Raw genomic sequence first — 13,118 nt, forward strand, 5'->3', positions numbered from 1 at the left:
CCCTGGTCTCCTGTGTCAGAGGCAGAGCCCTTAACCATTACACCATCAGCCAACTGCTGACAAGACTAAATATACTATGCAAAGTGCTAAAGAAGATGTCTTGTATAAATACTGAAGCACAATAATATCTGGAGCACTCCAGCCTTAGTGACAATCAGAGGGGCCCTGGTGCCGTCCACTCATATTGACTGTTGCTCCACACAGGTACGGATGAGGACACCATTGTGGAGATCCTCACAAAGTGCAGCAACGCCCAGAGGCAGGAGATCAAGAAGGCCTTTAAGTCACACTTCGGACGAGTAAGTCATTCTCATCTTCATAAAGTTCCCTGTCTGATGTGTGGCCCTAGAGCAGCATGGGGCCCTCATGTACATTCTCTGTGGTCCTCAAAGAGTTTGGAATATGACACAGGAGTAATATATACAATTAAAGCGGACCTGAACTCAGAACTTCCTTTCTGCTCTAAAATATAGATTTCAGCCAGTCATCATTCAGAAGCAACCCTCTAAAGGCTCCTGATGCATGTTGCGTGACACGGGCAGCCAATCGCCATTCAGAACAGTGTGCCACTGCAGGCTCCTGATGCATGTCACGTGACACAGGCAGCCAATCGCCATTCAGAACAGTGTCCCACTGCAGGCTCCTGATGCATGTCACGTGACACGGGCAGCCAATCGCCATTCAGAACAGTGTCCCACTGCAGGCTCCTGATGCATGTCACGTGACACGGGCAGCCAATCGCCATTCAGAACAGTGTCCCACTGCAGGCTCCTGATGCATGTTGCGTGACACGGGCAGCCAATCGCCATTCAGAACAGTGTCCCACTGCAGGCTCCTGATTCAGCATGTCACGTGACACGGGCAGCCAATCGCCATTCAGAAGCAACCCTCTAAAGGCTCCTGATGCATGTCACGTGACACGGGCAGCCAATCGCCATTCAGAACAGTGTCCCACTGCAGGCTCCTGATGCATGTCACGTGACACGGGCAGCCAATCGCCATTCAGAAGCAACCCTCTAAAGGCTCCTGATGTATGTCACATGACACGGGCAGCCAATCCCCATTCAGAAGTGTCCCTCTGTAGGCTCCTGATGCATGTCATGTGACATGGGCAGCCAATCACCATTCAGACGTGTCCCTCTGTAGGCTCCCGATACAAGTGATATGACAAAGGCCACCTATGCACAGATGCTTCTGAATGGTGATAGGTTGGTAAATAGTTCTGCTATTAAAGGGGGTGGGGGCAGGGTGGCACAGAATCTAGCTGCACTTGTGGGGGCAGTGACGGGCAGGTTTCGGGCCAGCTTCAGGCAGCAAACTGCTTAGAAGTGTCTCTGCACGTCGTTGAGCCTTAGATTTGGCAAGTTTCTTTGCGCAGCCATATATTTTTGCTAATGTGACATGGTATTTGTCTCTCCTGTAGGACCTGATGGCGGACCTGAAGTCTGAGCTCTCCGGAACTCTGGCCAAGCTGATCCTGGGACTGATGATGACCCCTCCCGAGTTTGACGCCAAGCAATTAAACAAAGCCATGGCGGTACCCTCACTTCTTTATATTCCTGGGGGGACAAATGACTACTTTGACGTCACCGGTCTTCTGATTTTTTTTCACAAATTGTCTTCTATTGAGTGACAAAAGTTGGAAACTCTCACCTGGGTCATAACAGACCATAGCCGCTGCATTTGATGGATGTATACATGTAGCATAGAGAGCTGGATGGGCAGTCCCATCCACAGTCCCATCTAGCCCACTTAGCTCTCTATACTCCGGGCAGTGATGTAGCTGAGGCCAGCCTGTCTCCAGTATGCCACCATGGTTCAGGGTCTCCGGTCACCACGCTGCACACAGAAGGTCAGGAGGAGAGAAGCCCAGGTGTTTTTGAGGCTACACTTGTTATGGATCTGACAATTATGATGTACACACAAGCTCCAGGATGGTGAGAGCAGGTTCGCAAACCCATGAGAGCTGCCACTCTGGACACTGGCGCCTCTAGGCTCGTGCCTAATGTGCCTAATGCTAAGCCCGGGCCCTGACACAGATACAGTGGCAGAACATCCTTCGTCATTTGCAGTCTTTTTCCCCCCCTGCTGAACTTTATAAGGTGAATGAAAGTTGTAACAAGTTTCTTGTGTCTACAGGGGGCCGGCACCGATGAAAAAATCTTGATTGAAATCCTGGCAACACGAAGCAACCAGGAGATCCGCGCCATTTGTGACGCTTACCAGCAAGGTGAGCCGAGAAACCACCCCTCTGATAAATAAAATAGCACAAGGCCAAGAAAACAGAGAGCTTGTGATGGGAGAGAGATTCTCATATCCTGCACAACTACCATGGTCAGGTTATTTGTGAGCAGCAGATTGGATGGTGTGGCTCATGCTATAAGATTCAGGCAGGATTACAGTCCATCTATCCACAGTCTGGATGGCAAGTCAGACGGGGCCCGGGCCGAGGCAGAGGCGAGAGAGGCTCCAGCCTTAGGGTGGGGCCAAGGCAAGAAAGGCTCCAGCCTCAGGGCGCAGTATAGGAGGGGGCGTAGGGTGGGGCAGAGGCGAGAGAGGCTCCAGCCTCAGGGCACAGTGTAGGAGGGGGCGTGCACCTACTTATCTAACCCTATACTGAGGGGTACCTACCTATCTAACCTATACTGAGGGGTACCTACCTATCTAACCTATACTGAGGGGTACCTACCTATCTAACCTATACTGAGGGGTACCTACCTATCTAACCTATACTGAGGGGTACCTACCTATCTAACTTATATTGGGGGCACCTACCTATCTAACCTATACTGGGGGCATCTACCTATCTAACCTATACTGGGGGCATCTACCTATCTAACATATACTGAGGGGTACCTACCTATACTGAGGGCACCCACCTATCTAACCTATACTGCGTGCACCTACCTATCTAACCTATACTGGGGGGTACCTACCTATCTAACCTATACTGGGGGGTACCTACCTATCTAACCTATACTGAGGGGTACCTACCTATCTCACCTATATTGAGGGAACCCACCTATCTAACCTATACAGCATGCACCTACCTATCTAACCTATACTGGGGGCATCTACCTATCTAACCTATGCTGAGGGCACCCACCTATCTAACCTATACTGCATTCACCTACCTATCTAACCTGTACTGGGGGCATCTACCTATCTAACCTATGCTGAGGGCACCCACCTATCTAACCTTTACTGGGGGCACCTACCTATCTAACCTATATTGAGGGCACCCACCTATCTAACCTATACAGCATGCACCTACCTATCTAACCTATACTGGGGGCATCTACCTATCTAACCTATGCTGAGGGCACCCACCTATCTAACCTATACTGCATTCACCTACCTATCTAACCTGTACTGGGGGCATCTACCTATCTAACATATGCTGAAGGCACCCACCTATCTAACCTTTACTGGGGGCACCTACCTATCTAACCTATGCTGAGGGCACCCACCTATCTAACCTATACTGCATGCACCTACCTATCTAACCTATACTGGGGGGTACCTACCTATCTATCCTGTACTGCGGGCACCTACCTATCTAACCTATACTGGGGGAACCTACCTATCTAACCTATACTGTGTGCACCTACCTATCTAACCTATACAGCGTTCACCTACCTATCTAACCTATACTGGGGGCATCTACCTATCTAACCCGTGGTGAGGGGTACCTACCTATACTGAGGGCACCCACCTATCTAACCTTTACTGGAGGGTACCTACCTATCTAATCTATACTGGGGGGTGCCTGCCTACCTATCTAACCTATACTGGGGGCACCTACCTATCTAGCCTATACTGTGGGCACCTACCTATCTAGCCTATACTGTGGGCACCTACCTATCTAATCTATACTGTGGGCATCTACCTATCTAACGTGTGTGGGGGGTGCATTTTACGCCCTCACCCTGGGTGCAATTTAGCTTAGAAACTGCTAGTATTTGGTTACTTCCACATGTTTTGGCCACGCCCATTTTTGCTGCAGCGCTTTGTTTTGTGGTGGGGCTGCCCATTTTATCGCTGCATCTTTCATGGATTGGGGGCTTCAAGTTATGGACTGCTTGGGGCCACCAAAACCTTAGCTGCGCCCCTTCTCCCACCCCAGCCGTCACACACTGATTGCTGTTAGAGTAAGAGGCACTCCAGGGCAGCTGTCATATCCCGCGCCGTCCTCCTATGATCCTCCGTTTCCCCGCCGCCGGCACCAGTCTATATTCCGTCTAAATAGATGAATAGTGCTCGCTCCCGTGTGTGTCATCGCAAGCTTACGTACGGCCGCACAGCCGCAGTTGGATCAGATGCCGAATTTGACCAGCGACGGGGAACGGAGGATCGTAAAGGACGGCGCGGGACATGGCAGCTGCAGAGGGCTGATAGAAGCGCCAGGTAAGTGTCCCTTTTTTTTGTTTGTTTTTTACCCTCACAGAACCCCTTCAAAAGGCCCCATCCATTTCCTGGGGGACTCCGGGTTGGGGAGACCTCAGCAGTCTTTGGAAGCACTCGGGCTCCACTCCGCGCAAGTGCCCTCTCTGGTGCAGTACAGAACTGCCAGTCTTGGGGAGCCTGAATGCTCACGAAGACTGCTGAAGTCTCCCCAACTCTGAAGAGAGCAGTCCATGACCAATTGGGCGTGGACTGCTAATGGGGGAGCCTGCGTGAGAATGTGGAGACGGGCAGGGAGCCTCAATAGGACCCAGAGCCTTCCCTTTCCCTAAGTGAGTATCTGTTTTTTTATTTTAAAACTCACTTTAGTCATAGCTCCCAACTGTCCCTTTTTCGGAGGGACAGTCCCTCTTTGGGAGCCCTGTCCCTCTGTCCCTCTCTCCCTCCTCATTTGTCCCTCTTTCGGGACTTTGTCCCTCTTTCTATGTAAATATGTATATTTCTCTACTAAAAATGTGTTTGACTCTAAACTTTATTCCCATCCTTTAAATTGATATATTACTAATTTTAAAATGATACTGTGAAGGAAAATGAACCAGGATAGAAAGGATCAGTGTGGTTTGAATTATAAAACAACATATGTTTCTTATGAAATCTTTATGGTATGCGTGACTAGGGGTGTGATGGGGGCGTGGCCAGGGGTGTTGCAGGGGCGTGGCTTAAGTGTCCCTTTTTCTCATCTCAAAAAGTTGGGAGGTATGCTTCAGTGTCACTTTAAAATAAGTTTTCAGCATTTTACAATTGAAAAAGTACACAAAAGTTGGCGAAAAAGGACTATCAAAATTATTTTTGAGTATTTTTTTGCTTGCTGGTGGTTTTTAACGTCATTTATTGACAAGATTGAAAACCTCATCTAGCAGAAAACTGAGGAGAACAGTTCCATGAAGCATAGTCCTCCTGAGTCCAGAACAACTCTGCACTGGCAAACCCCCATTGTATGCCCCCCAGAGACGGGCTCATTGCCACTCCCCAGCCTGGGGTACACAGTGGGGTACATTGTGGTCAGTCTCTCTGGCGTATAACCTCACAAGTGTTATCGTTTGTAGCAGGTGCACGTTAAGCTGCACAATATATTTATCCTGTGTGTGAAGAAGCTATATATCATCACATGACCGGCTGCAGTGCTCTATAACTCTGGGAAATTCCCCCGTGTTATATATATATATACATATAGGCACATTCAGAACATTCTTCTGCGAGATGAGGTTACTCTACACATTATGGTGTTTACTGAGAGGCTACAAAGCAAGGACACAGGACAAAGCCTCTCGTGACCTTCTGTCACAGAAACACATACGTTCACTTTCCTTTAACCCTTTAACAGCCAGTTTATTTAGAGGCTGCAAGTGCTCCAGGCCAATTTATTTTGGCACTTTTTTAATTTCTTATTTGTTATATTTCCTTGCTTTGAATTAGTGCTGCTGTAATGTATATTTATGGCCCCCTGTCACTAGGGGGCAGTGTGAGACAATAACAGAGGACTTCTGCTTTCAGTTTCTATATCTTCTGCTAGTAGTGAGAGATCAAAGCATTCCAAGAATTTACAGCACAACCAGTTCTGCTGAATGAGGTCAAAGCAGTGCACTGATCTCACACGAGATAACTCTATTGAAGTTGGTAATGGGATACAGGACAGCTATAGTGAAACGCTGTAAAATTTTAAATATACATTACTTACACAGTAAAATACACTAATGTACATTTTTACACAGAATAAAAATGTAAGTTATAGTGTATTTTACTATGTCGCTGTCACTTACAGTAGGTATTCAAAAGCTAACAGATCTGACAGAGTATGGACTAATCCGTCTTTTTATGGGAGATTCTAACCCCAAAAAAATTTTTTCTTTACAAAAACATATACAAAGATGACAGCCAACCTTCCTACTTGTTTGTACACTATTTTGGCAGCTGAGCAAATGCTGTTTAGGCAGTGCTTTTGTAAATACAGAAATACACAAAAATCACCCCATTAGGAGATGGACTAGTCCAAAACATGTCAGATCTGTGGGATTTTCACTAGCTACTGTGACAGTGACATAGGAAAAAATAATTAATAGTGCAATTTAGGGCTAGTGCACACCAAAATTGCTATTGCAATCGCTAGCGCTTAGCGATTTGTGATAGTGATTTTGTGAAGCAATTTTCTGAGCGATTTTTGAATGAGTTTTTGCTCATCCATTCAAGCTTCAAAAAATTCTACATGCATCGCGTTTTTGGTTTTAAAAAAAATCACAACGCTGCTGTAGGAACACCCTCATAGGGTTTCAGTCGCCAAGCGCTTTTCAAAGTGCTGGCCATGTGAAAAGCACTCAGAAGCGCTCTTGGTGTGCACCAGCCCTGATTCAGATACACGGCATCTAATAACTTGACTTTGAGTCCATTTAAAGATCTTCGGAGGCAAAGTTTTCTGTCCTGCTGCCCCAACCCTTTGGAATGCCTTGCCACACCCAATCAAGACAGCTCCAACCCTGGAGGTGTTTAAATCAAAACTGAAAAACCACCTGTAACGCATCATAAACCGCAACTACGTACTGAACTGAGACAAACTTATTGTGCAAATTTGGACAGAGGCGCCAGGCAGGTTAAAATGATCTTAAAGCAACTAAAAAGGAGGAGTACAGGTGGACTTACCTCCTGAAATGATGGACAATCGAGATTGTTCAAATCGCAAATAACAATTTATTTTGGCACTCCGCAACGCGTTTCGCAGGTATAACCCGCTTCATCAGGCATGGAGTGCAAGCTCAAAAAGGTCCAATAGTGGCAATGCGCCTCTGTGGAGCTTTTTGAGCTTGCACTCCTTGCCTGATGAAGCGGGTTATACCTGCGAAACGCGTTGCGGAGTGCCAAAATAAATTGTTATTTGCGATTTGAACAATCTCGATTGTCCATCATTTCAGGAGGTAAGTCCACCTGTACTCCCCCTTTTTAGTTGCTTTTAGATCATTTTAACCTGCCTGGCGCCTCTGTCCAAATTTGCACAGTATATAGTCCACCTTGGGTGGAGGGGACTCTCCCCTTCTTTCTGTCTGCAGAGAGCGACTTCTTAAACCTGAGTGGGGTCAGGTTCTAATGCTCCCCACCTGCATTTCGAGTGGTTGCCTATGTGGCAACCCGTGTTTGTGAGTATATCTACATCTGTTAATTATTTCGCCAACAATTGTTAGACTTACTGCACCATATTGGGCTCTCTGTGTTTCTTTTTTTGTTTCAAGTGCATGAGACTAACGTATGTATGCACTTTGGGTTCTGTGCGGAAAAAAAGCTCTGAATGTTTTGTTGTTGTTGATGTATTTTATATATTAGGCTTTTTCACAAAAGGTGTCCATTAACCACTTGAGGACCAGTCTTTTCGCCCCTTAAAGAGAACCAGAGATGAAGCAACCTCATGTATTTTACCTTATAAATCAGTGGGAACATGACAGTAAACACCTAATCTGCTCTTTGTTACATTGTTCTCTGTTTAATTTGCCTGTTATCACCTCTAAGATAAGAATCCCGACTAAGCAGTCGGTCTGGCTTTGCTACAGAATAATTATAGCTGAGACTGTGTTCTTTGCTGTCTTCAAGTCCAAGCCTGCCCCCTGCTGGCTTTGCTCAGGAATCATTATAGCTGAGTCATTATAGCAAAGCCAGAATCAATGCTCAGTCCGGGATTCTTATCTCAGCTAGATAACAGACACTTTTAGCAGTGAGGATGGAACAGAGAGCATGGTAAATGTTTTCTCTAATGTTCCCACTGATTTCTATGGTAAAATACACATGGGTGCTTCGTCTCTGGTTCACTTTAAGGACCAGAGCCTTTTTCTCCATTCAGACCACTGCAGCTTTCACGGTTTAATGCTCGGTCATACAACCTACCACCTAAATGAATTTTACCTCCTTTTCTTGTCACTAATACAGCTTTCTTTTGATGCTATTTGATTGCTGCTGCGAGTTTTACTTTTTATTATATTCATCAAAAACGACATGAATTTTGTCAAAAAAATGACTTTTTTAACTTTCTGTGCTGACATTTTTCAAATAAAGTAAAATTTCCTATACACTTGAGCGCGAAAGTTATTCTGCTACATGTCTTTGATAAAAAAAAAACCATTCAGTGTATATTTATTGGATTGGGTAAAAGTTATAGCGTTTACAAACTATGGTGCCAAAAGTGAATTTTCCCATTTTCAAGCATCTCTGACTTTTCTGCGCACCTGTCAGGTTTCATGAGGGGCTAAAATTCCAGGATAGTACAAATACCCGCCAAATGACCCCATTTTGGAAAGAAGACATCCCAAAGTATTCAGTGAGAGGCATGGTGAGTTCATAGAAGATTTTATTTTTTGTCACAAGTTAGCGGAAAATGACACTTTGTGAAAAAAAAAAAAAAAGTTTCCATTTCTTCTAACTTGCGACAAAAAAAAATGAAATCTGCCACGGACTCACTATGCTCCTCTCTGAATACCTTGAAGTGTCTACTTTCCAAAATGGGGTCATTTGTGGGGTGTGTTCACTGTCCTGGCATTTTGGGGGGTGCCTAATTGGAAGCACCCCTGTAAACCTAAAGATGCTCATTGGACTTTGGGCCCCTTAGCGCAGTTAGGCTGCAAAAAAGTGCCACACATGTGGTATTGCCGTACTCAGGAAAAGTAGTATAATGTGTTTTGGGGTGTATTTTTACACATACCCATGCTGGGTGGGAGAAATATCTCCGTAAATGACAATTTTTTTATTTTGTTTACACACAATTGTCTATTTATAGAGATATTTCTCCCACTCAGCATGGGTATGTGGAAAAATACACCCCAAAACACATTATACTACTTCTCCTGAGTACGGTGATACCACATGTGTGGCACTTTTTTGCACCCTAACTGCGCTAAGGGGCCCAAAGTCCAATGAGTACCTTTAGGATTTCACAGGTCATTTTGAGAAATTTCGTTTCAAGACTACTCCTCACGGTTTAGGGCCCCTAAAATGCCAGGACAGTATAGGAACCCCACAAATTACCCCATTTTAGAAAGAAGACACCCCAAGGTATTCCGTTAGATGTATGGTGAGTTCATAGAAGATTTTTTTTTTTTGTCACAAGTTAGCGGAAATTGATTTTAATTGTTTGTTTTCACAAAGTGTCATTTTCCGCTAACTTGTGACAAAAAATAAAATCTTCTATGAACTCACCATACTCCTAACGGAATACCTTGGGGTGTCTTCTTTCTAAAATGGGGTCATTTGTGGGGTTCCTATACTGCCCTGGCATTTTAGGGGCCCTAAACTGTGAGGAGTAGTCTTGAAACCAAATGTCGCAAAATGACCTGTGAAATCCTAAAGGTACTCATTGGACTTTGGGCCCCTTAGCGCACTTAGGGTGCAAAAAAGTGCCACACATGTGGTACCGCCGTACTCAGGAGAAGTAGTATAATGTGTTTTGGGGTGTATTTTTACACATACCAATGCTGGGTGGGAGAAATATCTCTGTAAATGACAATTATTTGATTTTTTTTTTACACACAATTGTCCATTTACAGAGAGATTTCTCCCACCCAGCATGGGTATGTGTAAAAATACACCACAAAACACATTATACTACTTCTCCTGAGTATGGCGATACCACATGTGTGACACTTTTTTGCAGCCTAGGTGCGCTAAGGGGCCCAACGTCCTATTCACAGGTCATTTTGAGGGCTCGTTCCCACTGTTGCGACGCGATTTCGGCCGCATTCCGACGCTTGTAAAAACGCATGCGGATGCGTTTCCACATGCGTTTTTACCCGCGATTTCGCCTGCGATTTCGCATGGCAGGGTGCCATGCGAAATTAACCATGACACTGCCAGGGCTAAATAAAATTGAAAAAGGTGCGAAATCGCACGCGAAATCGCGGGTAAAAACGCATGTAACAAACGCATGCGTTTTTACTATTAAATACATTAGCGGCGATTCGCACGGATTCCCGACGCAGGCGAAATCGTTGGCTCTTTTGTGCGTTTTTTTCACGCTGAAAAAAACGCACCTCAACAACGCTACAGTGGAAACAGGCCCATCCACTTGTATTACATGTGCGGATCTGCATGCGTTGGACGCATGCAGATTTGCGATAGTGGAAACGAGCCCTGAGGCATTTGTTTTCTAGACTACTCCTCACGGTTTAGGGCCCCTAAAATGCCAGGGCAGTATAGGAACCCCACAAGTGACCCCATTTTAGAAAGAAGACACCCCAAGGTATTCTGTTAGGGGTATGGTGAGTTCATAGAAGATTTTATTTTTTGTCACAAGTTAGTGAAAAATGACACTTTGTGAAAAAAACAATAAAAATCCAATTTCTGCTAACTTTTGACAAAAAATAAAATATTATATGAACTCATCATACACCTAACAGAATACCTTGGGGTGTCTTCTTTCTAAAATGGGGTCACTTGTGGGGTTCCTATACTGCCCTGGCATTTTACGGGCCCAAAACTGTGAGTAGTCTGGAAACCAAATTTCTCAAAATGACTGTTCAGGGGTATAAGCATCTGCAAATTTTGATGACAGGTGGTCTATGAGGGGGCAAATTTTGTGGAATCGGTCATAAGCAGGGTGGCCTCTTAGATGACAGGATGTATTGGGCCTGATCTGATGGATAGGAGTGCTAGGGGGGGTGACAGGAGGTGATTGATGGGTGTCTCAGGGGGCGGTTAGAGGGGAAAATAGATGCAATCAATGCACTGGGGAGGTGATCGGAAGGGGGTCTGAGGGGGATCTGAGGGTTTGGCCGAGTGATCAGGAGCCCACACGGGGCAAATTAGGGCCTGATCTGATGGGTAAGTGTGCTAGGGGGTGACAGGAGGTGATTGATGGGTGTCTCAAGGTGTGATTAGAGGGGGGAAATAGATGCAAGCAATGCACTGGCGAGGTGATCAGGGCTGGGGTCTGAGGGCGTTCTGAGGTGTGGGCGGGTGATTGGGTGCCCGCAAGGGGCAGATTAGGGTCTAATCTGATGGGTAACAGTGACAGGTGGTGGTAGGGGGTGATTGATGGGTGATTGATGGGTAATTAGTGGGTGTTTAGAGGAGAGAAGAGATGTAAACACTGCACTTGGGAGGTGATCTGATGTCGGATCTGCGGGCGATCTATTGGTGTGGGTGGGTGATCAGACTGCCCGCAAGGGGCAGGTTAGGGGCTGTTTGATGGGTGGCAGTGACAGGGGGTGATTGGTGGGTGGCAGTGACAGGGGGTGATTGATGGGTGATTGACAGGTGATCAGTGGCTTATTACAGGGAATAACAGATGTAAATATTGCACTGGCGAATTGATAAGGGGGGGTCTAAGGGCAATCTGAGCGTGTGGGCGGGTGATTGGGTGCCCGCAAGGGCCAGATTAGGGTCTAATCTGATGGGTAACAGTGACAGGTGGTGATAGGGGGTGATTGATGGGTAATTAGTGGGTGTTTAAAAGAGAGAAGAGATGTAAACACTGCACTTGGGGGGTGATCTAATGTCGGATCTGCGGGCGATCTATTGGTGTGGGTGGGTGATCAGATTGCCCGCAAGGGTCAGGTTAGGGGCTGATTGATGGGTGGCAGTAACAGGGGGTGATTGATGGGTGGCAGTGACAGGGGGTGATTGATGGGTGATTGACAGGTGATAAGTGGGTTATTACAGGGAATAACAGATGTAAATATTGCACGGGCGAATTGATAAGGTGGGGGGGGGTCTGAGGGCAATCTGAGCGTGTGGGCGGGTGATTGGGTGCCCGCAAGGGGCAGATTAGGGTCTAATCTGATGGGTAACAGTGACAGGTGGTGATAGGGGGTGATTGATGGGTAATTAGTGGGTGTTTAGAGGAGAGAATAGATGTAAACAATGGATTTGGGAGGTGATCTGATGTCGGATCTGCGGGCGATCTATTGGAGTGGGTGGGTGATCAGATTGCCCGCAAGGGGCAGGTTAGGGGCTGATTGATGGGTGGCAGTGACAGGGGGTGATTGACGGGTGATTGACGGGTGATTGACGGGTGATTGACAGGTGATTGACAGGTGATTGACAGGTGATCAGGGGGGATAGATGCATACAGTACACGGGGGGGGGGGTCTGGGGGGGGTCTGGGGAGAATCTGAGGGGTGGGGGGGTGATCAGGAGGGAGTAGGGGGCAGATTAGGGACTAAAAAAAAAAATAGCGTTGACAGATAGTGACAGGGAGTGATTGATGGGTGATTAGGGGGGTGACTGGGTGCAAACAGTGGTCTGGGGGGTGGGCAGGGGGGGGGTCTGAGGGGTGCTGTGGGCGATCAGAGGGCAGGGGGGGGGAAATCAGTGTGCTTGGGTGCAGACTAGGGTGGCTGCAGCCTGCCCTGGTGGTCCCTCGGACACTGGGACCACCAGGGCAGGAGGCAGCCAGTATAATAGGCTTTGTATACATTACAAAGCCTATTATACACAGTACACGCGGCGATCCGGATGCTAGTAACCCGCCGGCGCTTCCGAACGGCCGGCGGGTTACAGCGAACGGGGGGCGGAGCCAGTCCCCGGCGGCTGATCGCGTCACGAATGACGCGATCGCCGCATAGCCACTCCCGCAGCCGCCCCCGCCGATGGGCGTATTGCGGTCGTTTGGGCCCGGACTTTGCCGCCGCCCATCGGCTGGGGGCGGTCGTGAAGTGGTTAAACACTAGGGCCCGTATGCAATT

At 47.0% G+C, this 13,118-nt stretch overlaps 1 protein-coding gene across 2 annotated transcripts in view; it reads left to right on the forward strand.

Moving 5' to 3' along the window:
- ANXA6 (annexin A6) overlaps positions 1 to 13,118 on the forward strand; it is a 152,818-nt gene that overhangs the window by 110,460 nt on the left and 29,240 nt on the right. For both annotated transcript variants that reach the window (XM_068278369.1, XM_068278368.1), the window contains exons 16-18: positions 205 to 299; positions 1,424 to 1,537; positions 2,140 to 2,230. In XM_068278369.1, the coding sequence (XP_068134470.1) occupies positions 205 to 299; positions 1,424 to 1,537; positions 2,140 to 2,230 (300 nt within the window). The remainder of the gene's footprint in view (positions 1 to 204; positions 300 to 1,423; positions 1,538 to 2,139; positions 2,231 to 13,118) is intronic.

This window comes from Hyperolius riggenbachi, chromosome 3, assembly GCF_040937935.1.
Source record: "Hyperolius riggenbachi isolate aHypRig1 chromosome 3, aHypRig1.pri, whole genome shotgun sequence".
Taxonomy (NCBI): domain Eukaryota; kingdom Metazoa; phylum Chordata; class Amphibia; order Anura; family Hyperoliidae; genus Hyperolius; species Hyperolius riggenbachi.